Source organism: Pseudophryne corroboree, chromosome 1 (assembly GCF_028390025.1).
Source record: "Pseudophryne corroboree isolate aPseCor3 chromosome 1, aPseCor3.hap2, whole genome shotgun sequence".
Classification (NCBI taxonomy): domain Eukaryota; kingdom Metazoa; phylum Chordata; class Amphibia; order Anura; family Myobatrachidae; genus Pseudophryne; species Pseudophryne corroboree.
Window position 1 is genome coordinate 424,016,881 of NC_086444.1, and position 20,011 is coordinate 424,036,891.

At 47.1% G+C, this 20,011-nt stretch overlaps 1 protein-coding gene across 2 annotated transcripts in view; it reads right to left on the minus strand.

Annotated features, from left to right (window-relative positions):
• SMTN (smoothelin) overlaps positions 1 to 20,011 on the minus strand; it is a 291,316-nt gene that overhangs the window by 65,363 nt on the left and 205,942 nt on the right. For both annotated transcript variants that reach the window (XM_063913408.1, XM_063913409.1), the window contains exons 9-10: positions 9,178 to 9,921; positions 7,504 to 7,646 (exon numbers count right to left, since the gene is read on the minus strand). In XM_063913408.1, the coding sequence (XP_063769478.1) occupies positions 7,504 to 7,646; positions 9,178 to 9,921 (887 nt within the window). The remainder of the gene's footprint in view (positions 1 to 7,503; positions 7,647 to 9,177; positions 9,922 to 20,011) is intronic.

Here is a 20,011-nt window from a genome sequence, read left to right on the forward strand (position 1 = left end):
CTATCCTGGACCCCAAAAACGGTACCAACTTTGTTAGCAGGATAATATACAAAATAAAATGAACTAGACTTTCCTTGAATTATTTTCGTTTCCAAATCCTGTCCTTGGCTGTAGTGTTTCCTCAGCAGTGTCGAGTATATATGAGCGTTGGATGCAATCTCCTTGGTCGGATGAATGTCTGATCTCACTCAATGAACTATCAAATTTAGCTTAGCAGGATGTCACTCTCCAGTCTCTGTGTCCGGGCTCGGGAGTAGCGATAATTCAGTAAATCCCCGGTAGAGTTCCCCAGCTCAGTGTCCCCGGGACCTCGCTACTAGCAATGTGTTACGAGGTCCCGGAGACACTGAGCTGGGGAACTCTACCGAGATTTACTTGATTATCGCTGCTCCTGAACCCGGACACCGCGCCCGGAGAGTGACGTCCTGCTAAGCTATCTCTGATAGTGCATTGAGCGAGATCAGACATTCATCCAACCGAGGAGATAGCATCCAGCGCTCATATATACTCGACTGTACTGAGAAACTGCTGAGGAAACACCACAGACATGGACAGGATTTGGAAACAAGAAAAGAATTCAAGGGAAGTCTAGTTCATTTTATTTTACTTTCTGTCACTCTGCCCCTGGCTGAAAGGGAGCCCCAAGCTTACTATACTACTCTACCCATTGTCTCTAGCTGTGTGGGGTTTTCGGGATAACCCCTACCCGTATAGCAGCAGGCAGAACCCTAATTTGAAGCGCCATGACCCTCAGATAACACATTTCCAGAATATATAAGGCTGTTAGTGGGCATAAGGAAAATACAGGCCGCTCTTAGGTGTTAAATGGCTGATATTTTTTATTATTATTAAAGTAAAGTTATAAAAAACTAATTAATTTAATTTAAAAAAAATTAAACAAAAAATGCAAACCCCCCCAACCCCCCCAAAAAAAATAAAAAAAAATATTTTGCATTAAAATACTTTACATTTGGAATGCATAAAAAGATAAATAAATAAATAAACTATACCCCTTTCACATCACCAATACCGGATCCCACCTGGGAATTGGAAACTGGTCCTTCCCGGGTGGGATCCAGCATTGGACTCTAAGAGCTGGCTTCCCGACCCGGCAAATGCCATAGCGGCAGGGGGCAGAGCCGGCAGCGGCGCTAGGAGATGAGCTCATCTCCGCGCCGCCTCTCCCTATGTAATGAACGGGTCCCGGGTCACATCGACCTAGGAACCTGTTCACGATGCCACTGACCCGGTATTCAACCCAGGAATAACACTGCTTATAACCCGGGTGGAATTACCGGGTCAGGTGACCCGGGAATTCAACCATGGCCCTTTCACACTGACCCGTGTCGACCCAGCAATATGCCGGGTCGATACCGGGTTACTTGTGCGGTGTGAAAGGGCCTTAAAGCAGTTGGGGTAATTTGAGGCCATTTATTTTTCAAACCCCCCAAAAAATAAGATTTTACTTACCGATAAATCTATTTCTCGTAGTCCGTAGTGGATGCTGGGACTCCGTCAGGACCATGGGGATTAGCGGCTCCGCAGGAGACAGGGCACAAAAATAAAAGCTTTAGGACTAGGTGGTGTGCACTGGCTCCTCCCCCTATGACCCTCCTCCAAGCCTCAGTTAGGATACTGTGCCCGGACGAGCGTACACAATAAGGAAGGATTTTGAATCCCGGGTAAGACTCATACCAGCCACACCAATCACACCGTACAACTTGTGATCTGAACCCAGTTAACAGTATGACAAACGTAGGAGCCTCTGAACAGACGGCTCACAACAATAACAACCCGATTTTTTTGTAACAATAACTATGTACAAGTATTGCAGACAATCCGCACTTGGGATGGGCGCCCAGCATCCACTACGGACTACGAGAAATAGATTTATCGGTAAGTAAAATCTTATTTTCTCTGACGTCCTAGTGGATGCTGGGACTCCGTCAGGACCATGGGGATTATACCAAAGCTCCCAAACGGGCGGGAGAGTGCGGATGACTCTGCAGCACCGAATGAGAGAACTCCAGGTCCTCCTTAGCCAGGGTATCAAATTTGTAGAATTTTACAAACGTGTTCTCCCCTGACCACGTAGCTGCTCGGCAGAGTTGTAATGCCGAGACCCCTCGGGCAGCTGCCCAAGATGAGCCCACCTTCCTTGTGGAATGGGCCTTGATAGATTTAGGCTGTGGCAGGCCTGCCACAGAATGTGCAAGTTGAATTGTGCTACAAATCCAACGAGCAATCGTCTGCTTAGAAGCAGGAGCACCCAGCTTGTTGGGTGCATACAGTATAAACAGAGAGTCAGATTTTCTGACTCCAGCCGTCCTTGAAATATATATTTTCAATGCCCTGACAACGTCCAGCAACTTGGAATCCTCCAAATCGCTAGTACCCGCAGGCACCACAATAGGCTGGTTCAGGTGAAACGCTGAAACCACCTTAGGCAGAAACTGAGGACGCGTCCGCAGTTCTGCCCTGTCCGAATGGAAAATCAGATATGGGCTTTTATACGATAAAGCCGCCAATTCTAACACTCTCCTGGCTGAAGCCAGGGCCAGTAGCATGGTTACTTTCCATGTAAGATATTTCAAATCCACCGATTTGAGTGGCTCAAACCAATGGGATTTGAGAAAATCCAAAACTACATTAAGATCCCACGGAGCCACTGGGGGCACAACCGGGGGCTGTATATGTAGTACTCCTTTTACAAAAGTCTGGACTTCAGGAACTGAAGCCAATTCTTTCTGGAAGAAAATCGACAGGGCCGAAATTTGAACCTTAATGGACCCTAATTTGAGGCCCATAGACAATCCTGTTTGCAGGAAATGTAGGAATCGACCCAGTTGAAATTCCTCCGTCGGGGCCTTCCTGGCCTCACACCACGCAACATATTTTCTCCAAATGCGGTGATAATGTTGTGCAGTCACCTCCTTCCTGGCTTTTACCAGGGTAGGGATGACCTCTTCCGGAATGCCTTTTTCCCTTAGAATTCGGCGTTCAACCGCCATGCCGTCAAACGCAGCCGCGGTAAGTCTTGGAATAGACACGGTTCCTGCTGAAGCTGGTCCCGTCTTAGAGGTAGAGGCCACGGATCTTCCGTGAGCATCTCCTGAAGTTCCGGGTACCAAGTTCTTCTTGGCCAATCCGGAGCCACGAGTATCGTTCTTACTCCCCTTTGCCGTATAATTCTCAGTACTTTTGGTATGAGAGGCAGAGGAGGAAACACATACACTGACTGGAACACCCACGGTGTTACCAGAGCGTCCACAGCTATTGCCTGAGGGTCTCTTGACCTGGCGCAATACCTGTCCAGTTTTTTGTTGAGGCGGGACGCCATCATATCCACCTTTGGTTTTTCCCAACGGTTCACAATCATGTGGAAGACTTCTGGATGAAGTCCCCACTCTCCCGGGTGTAGATCGTGTCTGCTGAGGAAGTCCGCTTCCCAGTTGTCCACTCCCGGAATGAACACTGCTGACAGTGCTATCACATGATCTTCCGCCCAGCGAAGAATCCTTGCAGCTTCTGCCATTGCCCTCCTGCTTCTTGTGCCGCCCTGTCTGTTTACGTGGGCGACTGCCGTGATGTTGTCCGACTGGATCAACACCGGCTGACCCTGAAGCAGGGGTTTTGCCAGGCTTAGAGCATTGTAAATCGCTCTTAGCTCCAGTATTTTATGTGAAGAGACATCTCCAGGCTTGACCACACTCCCTGGAAGTTTCTTCCCTGTGTGACCGCTCCCCAGCCTCTCAGACTGGCATCCGTGGTCACCAGGACCACTGATGCATCTGCAGATGCGATCCGGACCATTTGTCCAGCAGATCCCACTGAAAAGTTTGTGCGTGGAATCTGCCGAATGGAATCGCTTCGTAAGAAGCCACCATTTTTCCCAGGACTCTTGTGCATTGATGCACAGACACTTTTCCTGGTTTTAGGAGGTTCCTGACAAGTTCGGATAACTCCCTGGCTTTCTCCTCCGGAAGAAACACCTTTTTCTGAACCGTGTCCAGAATCATTCCCAGGAACAGCAGACGTGTCGTCGGGGTCAATTGAGATTTTGGAAAATTCAGAATCCACCCGTGCTGTTGCAGCACTACTTGGGTTAGTGCTACTACGTCCCCCAGCTGTTCTCTGGACCTTGCCCTTATCAGGAGATCGTCCAAGTAAGGGATAATTAATACGCCTTTTCTTCGCAGAAGAAACATCATTTCGGCCATTACCTTGGTAAAGACCCGAGGTGCCGTGGACAATCCAAACGGCAGCGTCTGAAACTGATAATGACAGTTTTGCACCACGAACCTGAGGTACCCTTGATGTGAAGGGCAAATTGGGACATGCAGGTAAGCATCCTTGATGTCCAGGGACACCATAAAGTCCCCTTCTTCCAGATTCGCTATCACTGCTCTGAGTGACTCCATCTTGAACTTGAATTTTTGTATGTACAGGTTCAAAGATTTCAGATTTAGAATAGGTCTTACCGAGCCGTCCGGCTTCGGTACCACAAATAGTGTGGAATAATACCCCTTTCCCTGTTGTAGGAGGGGTACCTTGACTATCACCTGCTGAGAATACAGCTTGTGAATGGCTTCCAATACCGTCGCCCTGTCCGAGGGAGACGTTGGCAGAGCAGACTTTAGGAACCGGCGAGGGGGAGACTTCTCGAATTCCAACCTGTAACCCTGAGATACTACCTGCAGGATCCAGGGGTCCACCTGTGAGTGAGCCCACTGTGCGCTGAAATTCTTGAGTCGACCCCCCACCGCCCCTGAGTCCGCTTGTAAAGCCCCAACGTCATGCTGAGGGCTTTGCAGAAGCCGGGGAGGGCTTCTGCTCCTGGGAGGGAGCTGCTTGGTGCACTCTCTTACCCTTTCCTTTGCCTCGGGGCAGATATGACTGTCCTTTTGCCCGCTTGTTCTTATAGGAACGAAAGGACTGCGGCTGAAAAGACGGTGTCTTTTTCTGTTGGGAGGGGACCTGAGGTAAAAAGGTGGATTTCCCGGCTGTTGCCGTGGCCACCAAATCCGATAGACCGACCCCAAATAATTCCTCCCCTTTATACGGCAATACTTCCATATGCCGTTTGGAATCCGCATCACCTGACCACTGTCGCGTCCATAAACTTCTTCTGGCAGATATGGACATCGCACTTACTCTCGATGCCAGAGTGCAAATATCCCTCTGAGCATCTCGCATATAAAGAAAAGCATCCTTTAATTGCTCTATAGTCAATAAAATACTGTCCCTATCCAGGGTATCAATATTTTCAGTCAGGGAATCCGACCAAACCACCCCAGCACTGCACATCCATGCAGAGGCGATGGCTGGTCGCAGTATAACACCAGTATGAGTGTATATACTTTTCAGGGTAGTTTCCAGCCTCCTATCAGCTGGATCCTTGATGGCGGCCGTTTCAGGAGACGGTAACGCCACTTGTTTTGATAAGCGTGTGAGTGCCTTATCCACCCTAGGGGGTGTTTCCCAGCGCGCCCTAACCTCTGGCGGGAAAGGATATAATGCCAATAACTTCTTTGAAATTAGCAGTTTTCTATCGGGGTTAACCCACGCTTCATCACACACTTCATTCAATTCCTCTGATTCAGGAAAAACTACAGGAAGTTTTTTCAGACCCCACATAATACCCCTTTTTGTGGTACTTGCAGTATCAGAGATATGCAAAGCCTCCTTCATTGCCGTGATCATATAACGTGTGGCCCTACTGGAAAATACGTTTGTTTCTTCACCGTCGACACTAGATTCGGTGTCCGTGTCTGGGTCTGTGTCGACCGACTGAGGTAAAGGGCGTTTTACAGCCCCTGATGGTGTCTGAGACGCCTGGACAGGTACTAACTGGTTTGCCGGCCGTCTCATGTCGTCAACTGATTTTTGTAACGTGCTGACATTATCACGTAATTCCATAAACAAAGCCATCCATTTCGGTGTCGACTCCCTAGGGGGTGACATCACCATTACCGGCAATTGCTCCGCCTCCACACCAACATCGTCCTCATACATGTCGACACACACGTACCGACACACAGCAGACACACAGGGAATGCTCTTATCGAAGACAGGACCCCACTAGCCCTTTGGGGAGACAGAGGGAGAGTTTGCCAGCACACACCCAAGCGCTATAAATATATAGGAACAACCCTACAGAAGTGTTGTTTCCTTTATAGCAGCTTAATATATCAATATCGCCAAAAAAGTGCCCCCCCTCTCTGTTTTTTTACCCTGTTTCTGTAGTGCAGTGCAGGGGAGAGTCCTGGGAGCCTTCCTCGCAGCGGAGCTGTGCAGGAAAATGGCGCTGTGTGCTGAGGAGATAGGCCCCGCCCCCTATTTCGGCGGGCTCTTCTCCCGGTGTTTGTGAGACCTGGCAGGGGTTAAATACATCCATATAGCCCCAGGGGCTATATGTGATGTATTTTTAGCCAGAACAAGGTATTATCATTGCTGCCCAGGGCGCCCCCCCCCCCCCCCGCGCCCTGCACCCTCAGTGACCGCTGGTGTGAAGTGTGCTGACAACAATGGTGCACAGCTGCAGTGCTGTGCGCTACCTCATGAAGACTGAAAAGTCTTCTGCCGCCGGTTTCTGGACCTCTTCACTTTTCGGCATCTGCAAGGGGGTCGGCGGCGCGGCTCCGGGACCGGACTCCATGGCTGGGCCTGTGTTCGATCCCTCTGGAGCTAATGGTGTCCAGTAGCCTAAGAAGCCAATCCATCCTGCACGCAGGTGAGTTCACTTCTTCTCCCCTAAGTCCCTCGTTGCAGTGAGCCTGTTGCCAGCAGGACTCACTGAAAATAAAAAACCTAATAACTTTTTCTAAGCAGCTCTTTAGGAGAGCCACCTAGATTGCACCCTGCTCGGACGGGCACAAAAACCTAACTGAGGCTTGGAGGAGGGTCATAGGGGGAGGAGCCAGTGCACACCACCTAGTCCTAAAGCTTTTATTTTTGTGCCCTGTCTCCTGCGGAGCCGCTAATCCCCATGGTCCTGACGGAGTCCCAGCATCCACTAGGACGTCAGAGAAAACACTTATTAATCCCTAATTAAGCCAATTGAAAACTTCCAAAAGCTAAACCAGTCATTAGGGTGGTTGCTAATTTGTTCTGAAGCAAGTCCTGACATTTTTATCTTCAAAAAGATTTTCTCTACCTTTCCACACCCCCAGGGGATGCGCACAGAACGCAAATTTCTTCTGAGAAAAGCAATGCGTGTTTCGTATTGGATTGCAATTCACGGTGTGAGTTTGCCGTGAGAATGGCTCACAGAACCCACCTTGCACCTAACTGGATGGACTCCTAAACGTGACACGTTTATTAAGGTCGCTAGCTACCTATATATATGCATAGGAGATAAGTATTATATGGCTAGAAAAAAAATCCAGCATAACATGAATTAGACTAATTGCAAAATAAAGTAGATACATTTTTAGTACATTTCAATAACTGGTCACTTTTACAGCTTGTATTCATCTGTATTTGTAGGCAGATGGAAATTACCTTGCGGAGATCACTGTTTGTGCTGATCCCACTGTCCACACTGATACTGCTGCTGGTACTGATGGTTTTGCCAGAACTGACGCTGCTTGTGGTAACGCCGCTGCCAACTCGGAAAGGGGAAGCAGACAGCCCTAAAGTCAGTTCTAAAAAATAAAAAAGGAGGTTTCATTATTTCAATTGCATTGTGCCAGTGTATCTCTGCAGTAGGGTATTACCCATAGTCAATCAGTGCAGATATCTTTAGTCTTCGTCAGGCCCCATATAACACTTCCCAGCTGCTATGTCACAGATGGAGATATCACAGATGGAGATATATCTGTGTGCAGGGCTGTTGGGGCACATCTAGTCCATGAAAATACAGCAACAGTTGGAGAGATGCACATCGTGATTTATGCAGCATCCTACTGTATATAAAACAGAGCGTCCAATATAAACCTGAGCCAGTACAACTAGTAGTGGACTGCTCATTATTAACTGCCATTAAAATAACATCATGCTCTTCATTTGCTGCCAATAGAATGCGTATAACAGGCTTTTGTTTATTTCCATGACATGTAAGTGATGTAATGGAGCCACATGATGAATAGCTTCAAAGGCGACATTGCACAGAGGCAGATGGTCTCCATGTAAACATGCCAAACAGTGTATAGACACTGGCGTTTGGAAATTAGAACTAGTATGGTGAAAAAGTGTAGAGTTCTTAGTTTGCTAAAATCGTTTACATCATGCGCAACCGTAATTAGCCAGGTGCCGGTCTATTGGGCAGGTGGGACTCCGCGATTCTACCAAATGACCATATTCGGGGACACAGACCGTTTCAGAAAAGTTTAGCTATAAATGGTTATCACTTTTCAAATGATAAAGTATAAATATTAAACCATGTTGTACACCCAATAATACTAACCCACATAAAAGCACTAGTGTGATAAATAGGTCTGCTGTGGTCAAATAACAGACACAAGTACTTCCCAACAAATGGACTTGATTTTATATTGAAAAAGTTGAAATAAAAAAAATAAAAAAAAGACACAATAGGTTTTTCCATATGGAAATACTCAAATGTGTATTTCCCATTCTATTTACCATATTGGTTGTTCTAGGTCAGGGCTGGCCAAACCGGTCCTCGAGATCTACCAACAGTTCATGTTTTCCAGTCCTCCTGGAGATCTGTAGAATTGTCAGTTAGGAATGAATGCAGCACATCTTAATTAGTAATGACTACACCTGAGCACCAGCTAGGTGGTCTGGAAAATGTGAACTGTTAGTAGATCTTGAGGACTGGTTTGGCCAGCCCTGTTCTAGGTGATAAGTGCACACAAGTGTGGTTTGAGTATATTTAACACTATGGTAAGATGTAGGCTCTGGAGACTGCGTGTATACACAGCCTCTGCACTCTCTCTGCGGGAGTTTGGCTTGGGCTCAACACTCCCAATAAGGCTTGTGGTTTCACCCTACCAGTATAAACGGCTGTCACTAGAGGCCAGCAAAGATCTTGTGCTTTCCACCAAATCAGTTAATAGTCTACACACCCTTTACATGCTGCAGAAGATATCAACTTATTAAAAACTATACTTATTCACTTTAAAATCATGTACACTCACAAATGTGAATAAATATATTTACAAAACAGGCTCCCAGCAGGCTCTCAAAAAAGGACTATGAATTCATAAATACCTGCTCGCTGATTTCCTGGCTGCCCCACAAGCCGGCCGCTTGACCCTTGGTTTCGGCCATCTTTGATCTCAATGGTGAGCAGGGTCTTCATGCCGGCGTCCTGCTGATCACCTTGAGCGTCTACAGATGATGTACAGGGAGCTGGTGTAGAGGGCTGCACACTGCCTTGCTCCACTGATCTTGCAATGGTCCTATCTGTGTTTTCAACCTGCTTCCCCCTCTGTGTTGTGGCCTGGGTGACATGCAATTGGTCCGTGTTGCTCCTCCCACCATCCTGCTTTGGGATGAATGAGCCTTGGCTTTTGGGAAGTCTCCGACTCACTTCCCCAGAGGATGTGCAGAGTCCTGCAGAGCTGTGAGACGAGGATCCTTTTATGGATGAACTGGAGTTTAATTCAGGTACAGATGGGGTTTTACTGTCTTGTGTCCTGTTGCTGCTTGCTGTATATTTATCCACTCTGTGGTTACTGAATCCTGAATATGTGCGACTTAGTCCAGGTCTAGCTGTCACTTTGTCTTCCTGTGTCACCTTCTGACCGTTTTCTTGACCATTTTTCTGACCAGCAGAGAAAAGGTTTTGTTGTTGCTGTATCAGTCCTCCTCTGGAGGGAATTCGCTCACCTCTCATGCTGGAGAATCTGAAACCTAAAGGAGGGGGCATACCAGGGGGTTCTTCTGTAAACTTCTTTACTCTGTCTCGCACAGAATTGGCTCTTCGAAAGGGGGAAATAGGGACCTGGCCATCTGTAATGAGAACATTGACTGTATTGAAACATAAGAGGTATGAGAGAAAGAACTGGTAAAGAACGTAGCAAAGGGTCATTCTATGAAGAACTTGCATCAGGTCAGAATGAACAATATAAGGTCTAAGATATAATATACAAATATATACACTATAGTAGTTCTATCCAGACTGACGCTCTCTTTTATGGTTCATTACAATGAAAACAAAACTGAGAAAGACATGTGATAGGCAGAACTCAGGCTGTGGGAGTCCTTTCCTAGAATACAAGACCGTGTGTGCAGTCATGATTGTGTAAATATGTAATGTAAAAGGCCAGATAATACAGCTATTATGGCTAATATGTAAGCTGTTCAATACACAGAATATCAAAAAGCTAAATCCTTAATAAAGTAAACGTCTTTGCAAAGGAATGACCTGTAATAAAACAAATATACCAGACGCCCACTGCTTCCCATATATAGATGGATCCTGATCTTGAAAATAAACATACAATCCAGAAACCAGTACCGCATGTGCAATTACTAAAGTCACTACTGCCGGGATGAGAGAAATATATTTTGGGATCAGCAGAGAATAAACAGTCTTGCAGTCTGAAAGCATTCAACCTGGGGTTCAATTTGAGAACAGCAAGAATGACTTGTGCACAATCTTCAAGCAGATGTAATGACAAATACACATCAATGCTAAATACCAATACGTTACTAATCCATGAATTTAGGGACGTCAGCAGAACAGAACAAACAGAAATATGTTGTCAATCTGACATGCAGACTACACAGGTAATGTTAGAGCGGTCTGCTCCAGGTGTGGTATGGAAGGTCGCCCACACTTAGGGCGACAGTGTCTAGGTTGACCACTATTGGTCAACAGGGTTTCTAGGTCGACCGATCAAAAGGTCGACATTAGGTTTTCTTTTTTGGGTGTCGTTTTCTCCGTACAGTGACCGGGAATCCCAATTAGTGCACCGTGTCCCCTCACATGGTGAGCGAAGCAAGGTGCCTCGCTCCACTTGGCACAGGTTACTATTCCCAATTGTAGCCCACGTGGATCCTAAAGTATGAAAATGTAAAAAGAAAAGAAAAAGCTGAAAAACTAATGTTGACCTTTTGACCTGTCGACAATAGTGGTCGACCTAGAGACCGGATACAGTCTGCTCCCTATATTCCTGCACGTTTCCCTGCAATGAGACCCACTGTGATAGGACTGGGCTGTGTAGGGGTGTGGTTCATCAAATCGACAGTGTCTAGGTCGACAATGTTTAGGTCGACCACTATTGGTCGACAGTCACTAGGTCGACATGGATGGAAGGTTGACAGGGTTTCTAGGTCGACATGTGCTAGGTCGACAGGTCTAAAGGTCGACATGAGGATTTTTTTTTTGTGTGTCGTTTTCTTCGTAGAGTGACCGGGATCCCAAATTAGTGCATGGCTCGCTTCGCTCGCCATGCTTCGGGCATGGTGCCTTCGCTCGGCACACTTTACCGTTCCAATCGTAGTCCACGTGGATCGTTAAGTATGAAAAAATTCCAAAAAAGAAAAAAAAATGTGAAAAACTCATGTCGACCTTTAGACCTAGCACATGTCGACCTAGAAACCCTGTCAACCTTCCATCCATGTCGACCTAGTGACTGTCGACCAATAGTGGTCGACCTAAACATTGTCGACCTAGACACTGTCGATCTTCAGACCGGATCCCCTGTGTAGGTACTGTATGGGACAGGACAGTATAGTGTGCTGGACTGAGTAGCTCCCTGCAATGAGACCCACTGTGATGGGACTGGGCTGTGTAGGTATGGGACAGGACAGCATTGTGTGCTGGTCTGGGTAGCTCCCTGCAATGATACCCACTGTGATGAGACTGGGCTGTGTAGGTACTGTGTGCTGGTCTGGGTAGCTCCCTGCAATGACACCCACTGTGATGAGACGGGGCTGTGTAGGTATGGGACAGGACAGTATTGTGTGCTGGTCTGGGTAGCTCCCTGCAATGACACCCACTGTGATGAGACTGGCGTGTGTAGGTATGGGATGCAGTAAAAAGTTGGGTTAAGGATGCCGCACAGGACTGAGTGATGTTAAATGGATGGGTAATTTGAATGTGTTTCCAAGAAGACCGACCAACCAGAAAAACTTCCGGAATTTATCACCATCTACCATTGAACAGAAAGAGTTCTTTTATAGGTAGAAAAAAGGGTGATTTTCGATGGTGCTCCCATGGGTCTATTACATAGGTAATAAGGAGAGGAGAGAAAAAGGAAAAGTGACCCTTGTTGGGAGCACTCACTCTTGGAAACAATTATGATTTAGATTATGCGTGATGAGGTAGATATGAAATAATTAAAACGTAACCTTTAATTATTTTTAGATAAAATAAGAGTAAAACTTTTTACTCTTATTTACTAAAAATAATTAAAGGTTACGTTTTAATTATTTCATATCTACCTCATCACGCATAATCTAAATCATAATTGTTTCCAAGAGTGAGTGCTCCCAACAAGGGTCACTTTTCCTTTTTCTCTCCTCTCCTTATTACGTGTGTAGGTATGGGACAAAACAGCATTGTGTGCTGGTCTGGGTAGCTCCCTGCAATGATACCCACTGTGATGGGATTGGGCTGTGTAGGTATGGGACAGGACAGCATTGTGTGCTGGTCTGGGTAGCTCCCTGCAATGATACCCACTGTGAGGAGACTGGCGTGTGTAGGTACTGTGTGCTGGTCTGGGTACCTCCCTGCAATGACACCCACTGTGATGAGACGGGGCTGTGTAGGTATGGGACAGGACAGCATTGTGTGCTGGTCTGGGCAGCTCCCTGCAATGATACCCACTGTGAGGAGACTGGGCTGTGTAGGTATGGGACAAGACAGTATTGTGTGCTGGACTGAGTAGCTCCCTGCAATGACACCCACTGTGAGGAGACTGGGCTGTGTAGGTATGGGACAGGACAGTATTGTGTGCTGGTCTGGGTAGCTCCCTGCAATGACACCCACTGTGATGAGACTGGGCTGTGTAGGTATGGGACAGGACAGCATTGTGTGCTGGTCTGGGCAGCTCCCTGCAATGATACCCACTGTGATGAGACTGGGCTGTGTAGGTATGGGACAAGACAGTATTGTGTGCTGGACTGAGTAGCTCCCTGCAATGACACCCACTGTGATGAGACTGGGCTGTGTAGGTATGGGACAGGACAGTATTGTGTGCTGGTCTGGGTAGCTCCCTGCAATGATACCCACTGTGATGAGACTGACGTGTGTAGGTACTGTGTGCTGGTCTGGGTACCTCCCTGCAATGACACCCACTGTGATGAAACGGGGCTGTGTAGGTATGGGACAGGACAGTATTGTGTGCTGGTCTGGGTAGCTCCCTGCAATGACACCCACTGTGATGAGACGGGGCTGTGTAGGTATGGGACAGGACAGCATTGTGTGCTGGTCTGGGTAGCTCCCTGCAATGACACCCACTGTGATGAGACTGGGCTGTGTAGGTATGGGACAAGACAGTATTGTGTGCTGGACTGAGTAGCTCCCTGCAATGACACCCACTGTGAGGAGACTGGGCTGTGTAGGTATGGGACAGGACAGCATTGTGTGCTGGTCTGGGCAGCTCCCTGCAATGACACCCACTGTGATGAGACTGGGCTGTGTAGGTATGGGACAGGACAGTATTGTGTGCTGGTCTGGGTAGCTCCCTGCAATGACACCCACTGTGATGAGACTGGGCTGTGTAGGTATGGGACAAGACAGTATTGTGTGCTGGACTGAGTAGCTCCCTGCAATGACACCCACTGTGAGGAGACTGGGCTGTGTAGGTATGGGACAGGACAGTATTGTGTGCTGGTCTGGGTAGCTCCCTGCAATGACACCCACTGTGATGAGACGGGGCTGTGTAGGTATGGGACAAGACAGTATTGTGTGCTGGACTGAGTAGCTCCCTGCAATGACACCCACTGTGAGGAGACTGGGCTGTGTAGGTATGGGACAGGACAGTATTGTGTGCTGGTCTGGGTAGCTCCCTGCAATGACACCCACTGTGATGAGACGGGGCTGTGTAGGTATGGGACAGGACAGTATTGTGTGCTGGTCTGGGTAGCTCCCTGCAATGACACCCACTGTGATGAGACTGGGCTGTGTAGGTATGGGACAAGACAGCATTGTGTGCTGGTCTGGGTAGCTCCCTGCAATGATACCCACTGTGATGAGACTGGCGTGTGTAGGGACTGTGTGCTGGTCTGGGTACCTCCCTGCAATGACACCCACTGTGATGAGACGGGGCTGTGTAGGTATGGGACAGGACAGTATTGTGTGCTGGTCTGGGTAGCTCCCTGCAATGATACCCACTGTGATGAGACTGGCGTGTGTAGGGACTGTGTGCTGGTCTGGGTACCTCCCTGCAATGACACCCACTGTGATGAGACGGGGCTGTGTAGGTATGGGACAGGACAGTATTGTGTGCTGGTCTGGGTAGCTCCCTGCAATGATACCCACTGTGATGAGACTGGCGTGTGTAGGGACTGTGTGCTGGTCTGGGTACCTCCCTGCAATGACACCCATTGTGATGAGACGGGGCTGTGTAGGTATGGGACAGGACAGTATTGTGTGCTGGTCTGGGTACCTCCCTGCAATGATATCCACTGTGATGAGACTGGGCTGTGTAGGTATGGGACAGGACAGCATTGTGTGCTGGTCTGGGTACCTCCCTGCAATGATACCCACTGTGATGAGACGGGGCTGTGTAGGTATGGGACAGGACAGTATTGTGTGCTGGTCTGGGTAGCTCCCTGCAATGATACCCACTGTGATTAGACTGGCGTGTGTAGGGACTGTGTGCTGGTCTGGGTACCTCCCTGCAATGACACCCACTGTGATGAGACGGGGCTGTGTAGGTATGGGACAGGACAGTATTGTGTGCTGGTCTGGGTAGCTGTTTGGGTGACTTCCTTCCTCAGGAGGAACTAAATGCTGGAAATATCCCTGTGTGCATTGTTCTAAGTGTTCTCTGATGTCAGAAATACCATCCTTCCCCAGCATTGTCCTAGTAACCCCTTTCCTGATGGATAGTAACGCCTCTCAGACTATTCACACCAAACCAGTAAGACTGGTGGAAATACACCAGGAGTATATTTAAATAGAGTCTTTCTATAGAAAAATATAAATAAAGGAAAAGTGAAAATTGAGCAAGTATAAAGAGAGAAGGCAAAGGAAGGAAGACACTGACAAATAGAACTGGTGTGAAGCACACCTCATGCAGCAGTGGTAATACACAGAATCCAGTATTTATTTTAACCCCTAAATTATAACGACACTCAAGCTAATCCATGGGACTTTCCAGAGCATGTGAAACTATGTGCTGGAACTGCACTCCTATCCACACTGGTCTGAGCATAAGCGATCTAAATACACACATCACAGCTTTACAGTATACATGTGTGCGCTTGTAAGTAGATTACAACAGTTTTTTATAATGACTTTCACATAACCTCCTGTGACTGATTCTCAGAGGTGTGCACATGCCCTGTTCCTGTCACACCAAACAGGAGAGCAGGAAACACGACCCGTGCATGGGGCGCTCCAAAGGGAAGGTTCCTCCTATTCCAGCAATATCCTGATAATACTTGGGGTTTCTTTGTTTCATGGTATTAGGATTTATTACTATACGTTTTTGTTAGAGGCCATACTATTATATGACTGGATCACTACAAGGGGAGGTAATTCAAGTGCAATATTAAACTAGCTCATAGGTGCTAAAATTATACTTCTCAAAATGGCTTTATTTACATTTGGCATGAAACGTACACACACATATATATATTAGTGCTTTGCATATATGTCAAAACTATAATATGTAGCAATGACATATCCAGCCAATGACATACAGTATGATTTATTTACCTTGCAAAAGGATTAAAGCAGCATGTGCATAGAAAATATGTTCTGCCCATAGTAAAGACACAACGTATTTGTTTCTACTGTATGTAGAATAGTCACAAAACGTGCATTCTATTGTGTATGTAAACAAAGGGGCACATAGATAATGGAAATCAATAAAGCAAAGTTAAAAACAATTCCAGCACATATGCGCCAGTTCCATTTTACAATGAATGAATATACATTACAGGAGTATATAGAATTATTCTGCGGCTACTTGTCAGCCCAGACCTAGTTAAACAGGTCCTGTATCCCCGCACGCAACAAGTATTTTTCCTCACAGCTCCTGAAAAATGCACTCTCTGTAGAACCTATGGGTTACTGTGCATTACCCAAGGAGAAAGTGCAGAATTGAACAGCCCTGTCCATTAAACCTGGAGCTAACCCCATGGCTAATTGGTTATGCCCCATAGTGATCCATTTATAGAAGAATGGTTTGATTACACAGGAAAACCGTTTACACCCTAAGGTTGACTAGCAACCAACATTTCATAGTTTATAGTTAATTTTTTTTTATTATGATAATTGTTTTTTTTTTTTTTTGAGGTACCAAGTATTATCAGGATACTGTTGGAGGACACCCCTTTGGAGTGCGCTGTACATAGAAAGTGTTTCCTACTCTCCATCTTTTTTGTAGACTGATCAAGAGCACCCCAAATCATCTATTTGGTGCAGTGGGAACCCTCCATTTTTCCAGTAATAAAATAAAAAAAAATAGATTAAAAAGTATTTACCAGTTAATGTCAGCAGAGAATCAAAATACATACTTTTTTTTTTTTTTATAATTCAGCATAAGAGATCCATTAACTGGCCAATGACATGTAAAGGACCAGGCAGAACTAAAGAGAAAGCAGCAAAAGGACTTTTTCATTGTTACAAATAAGAAAACTTATTTCCTGTTACAAATAACAAAATTACATGAGACAAATTGTAAAAATCCTTATCTAAAAACGGTTTCCTATAATGTTATCTTTAAACAGTAAGAGCACAAACAATATGGAACCACTGGGCAAAAAAAGGGTATACTGTCAAGGGGACATTGGCATTACTAAAAAGGGTATCCGGTCTCTAGGTCGACAAGACTTGGGTCGACAGTGTCTAGGCGGACCACTATTGGTCGACAGTAAGTAGGTCGACATGGTTTCTAGGTCGAAGTGACAAAAGGTCGACCAAGAGTTTAAAATAAAATAAAATAAGAATTTACTCACCGGTAATTCTATTTCTCGTAGTCCGTAGTGGATGCTGGGAACTCCGTAAGGACCATGGGGAATAGACTGGCTCCGCAGGAAACTGGGCACTCTAAAAGAAAGATTAGGTACTATCTGGTGTGCCCTGGCTCCTCCCTCTATGCCCCTCCTCCAGACCTCAGTTAGCTCAGTTAGGGAAACTGTGCCCGGAAGAGCTGACACAACAGGGAAAGGATTTGGAATCCAGGGTAAGACTCATACCAGCCACACCAATCACACTGTACAACTTGTGATAACCATACCCAGTTAACAGTATGAACAACAACTGAGCCTCCTTTTACGGATGGCTCATAACAATAACCCTTTAGTGAAGCAATAACTATATACATGTATTGCAGAGAGTCCGCACTTGGGACGGGCGCCCAGCATCCACTACGGACTACGAGAAATAGAATTACCGGTGAGTAAATTCTTATTTTCTCTGACGTCCTAGTGGATGCTGGGAACTCCGTTAGGACCATGGGGATTATACCAAAGCTCCCAAACGGGCGGGAGAGTGCGGATGACTCTGCAGCACCGAATGAGCAAACTCAAGGTCCTCCTCAGCCAGGGTATCAAACTTGTAGAATTTAGCAAATGTGTTTGAACCCAACCAAGTAGCAGCTTGGCAAAGCTGTAAAGCCGAGACCCCTCGGGCAGCCGCCCAAGAGCAGCCCACCTTCCTTGTGGAATGGGCTTTTACTGATTTAGGATGCGGCAGTCCAGCAGCAGAATGTGCCAGCTGAATCATGCAACAGATCCAGCGAGCAATAGTTTGCTTTGAAGCAGGAGCACCCAGCTTGTTGGGTGCATGCAGGATAAATAGCGAGTCAGTTTTTCTGACTCCAGCCATCCTGGAAACATAAATTTTCAAAGCCCGGACTACGTCCAGCAACTTGGAATCCTTCAAGTCCAGAGTAGCCGCAGGCACCACAATAGGTTGGTTCAAATGAAACGCTGATACCACCTTTGGGAGAAAGTGGGGACGAGTCCTCAATTCTGCCCTGTCCATATGGAAGATCAGATATGGGCTTTTACATGACAAAGCCACCAATTCTGACACACGCCTAGCCGAAGCTAAGGCCAACAGCATGACCACCTTCCACGTGAGATACTTTAGCTCCACGGTCTTAAGTGGCTCAAACCAGTATAATTTCAGGAAATCCAACACAACGTTAAGATCCCAAGGTGCCACTGGAGGCACAAAAGGGGGCTGAATATGCAGCACTCCCTTAACAAACGTCTGAACTTCAGGCAGTGAAGCCAGTTCTTTTTTGAAAGAAAATAGATAGGGCAGAAATCTGGACCTTTATGGACCCCAATTTTAGGCCCATAGACACCCCTGACTGTAGGAAGTGCAGAAATCGACCCAGCTGGAATTCCTCTGTTGGGGCCTTCCTGGCCTCACACCAAGAGACATATTTCCGCCATATGCGGTGATAATGCTTTACTGTCACATCCTTCCTAGCTTTTATCAGCGTAGGAATCACTTCATCTGGAATGCCCTTTTCCGTTAGGATCCGGCGTTAAACCGCCATGCCGTCAAACGCAGCCGCGGTAAGTCTTGGAACAGACAGGGCCCCTGCTGTAACAGGTCCTGTCTGAGAGGCAGAGGCCATGGGTCCTCTGAGATCATTTCTTGTAGTTCTGGGTACCAAGTTCTTCTTGGCCAATCCGGAACGATGAGTATAGTTTTTACTCCTCTCTTTCTTACTATCCTCAGTACCTTGGGTATGAGAGGAAGAGGAGGGAACACATAAACCGACTGGTACACCCACGGTGTCACTAGTGCGTCCACAGCTATCGCCTGAGGGTCCCTTGACCTGGCGCAATATTTTTTTAAGCTTTTTGTTGAGGCGGGACGCCATCATGTCCACCTGTGGCAGTTCCCAGCGATTTACAATCTGTGTGAAGACTTCTTGATGAAGTCCCCACTCTCCCGGGTGGAGGTCGTGCCTGCTGAGGAAGTCTGCTTCCCAGTTGTCCACTCCCGGAATGAACACTGCTGACAGTGCTAGCACGTGATTCTCCGCCCATCGAAGAATCCTTGTGGCTTCTGCCATTGCCATCCTGCTTCTCGTGCCGCCCTGGCGGTTTACATGGGCGACCGCCGTGATGTTGTCTGACTGAATCAGTACTGGGTGGTTTTGAAGCAGGGGCTCTGCTTGATTCAGGGCGTTGTAAATGGCCCTTAGTTCCAGTATATTTATGTGTAGTGAAGTCTCCAGACTTGACCACTGTCCTTGGAAGTTTCTTCCCTGAGTGACTGCCCCCCATCCTCTGAGGCTTGCATCCGTGGTCACCAGGACCCAGTCCTGTATGCCGAACCTGCGGCCCTCGAGAAGATGAGCACTCTGCAGCCACCACAGCAGAGACACCCTGGCCCTTGGGGACAGGGTGATCAACCGATGCATCTGAAGATGCGATCCGGACCATTTGTCCAACAGATCCCACTGAAAGATCCTTGCATGGAACCTGCCGAAGGGAATTGCTTCGTAAGAAGCCACCATCTTTCCCAGGACTCGCGTGCAGTGATGCACCGACACCTGTTTTGGTTTCAGGAGGTCCCTGACCAGAGATGACAATTCCTGGGCCTTCTCCACCGGGAGAAACACCTTCTTCTGTTCTGTGTCCAGAATCATGCCCAGAAAAAGCAGACACGTCGCAGTAATCAGCTGCGACTTTGGGATATTCAGAATCCAGCCGTGCTGTTGCAACACTTCCTGAGAGAGTGCTACGCTGACCAACAACTGCTCTCTGGACCTCGCCTTTATGAGGAGATCGTCCAAGTACGGGATAATTATAACTCCCTTCTTCCGAAGGAGTATCATCATTTCGCCCATTACCTTGGTAAATATTCTCGGTGCCGTGGAGAGACCAAACGGCAACGTCTGGAATTGGTAATGACCGTCTTGTACCACAAACCTGAGGTATTCCTGGTGAG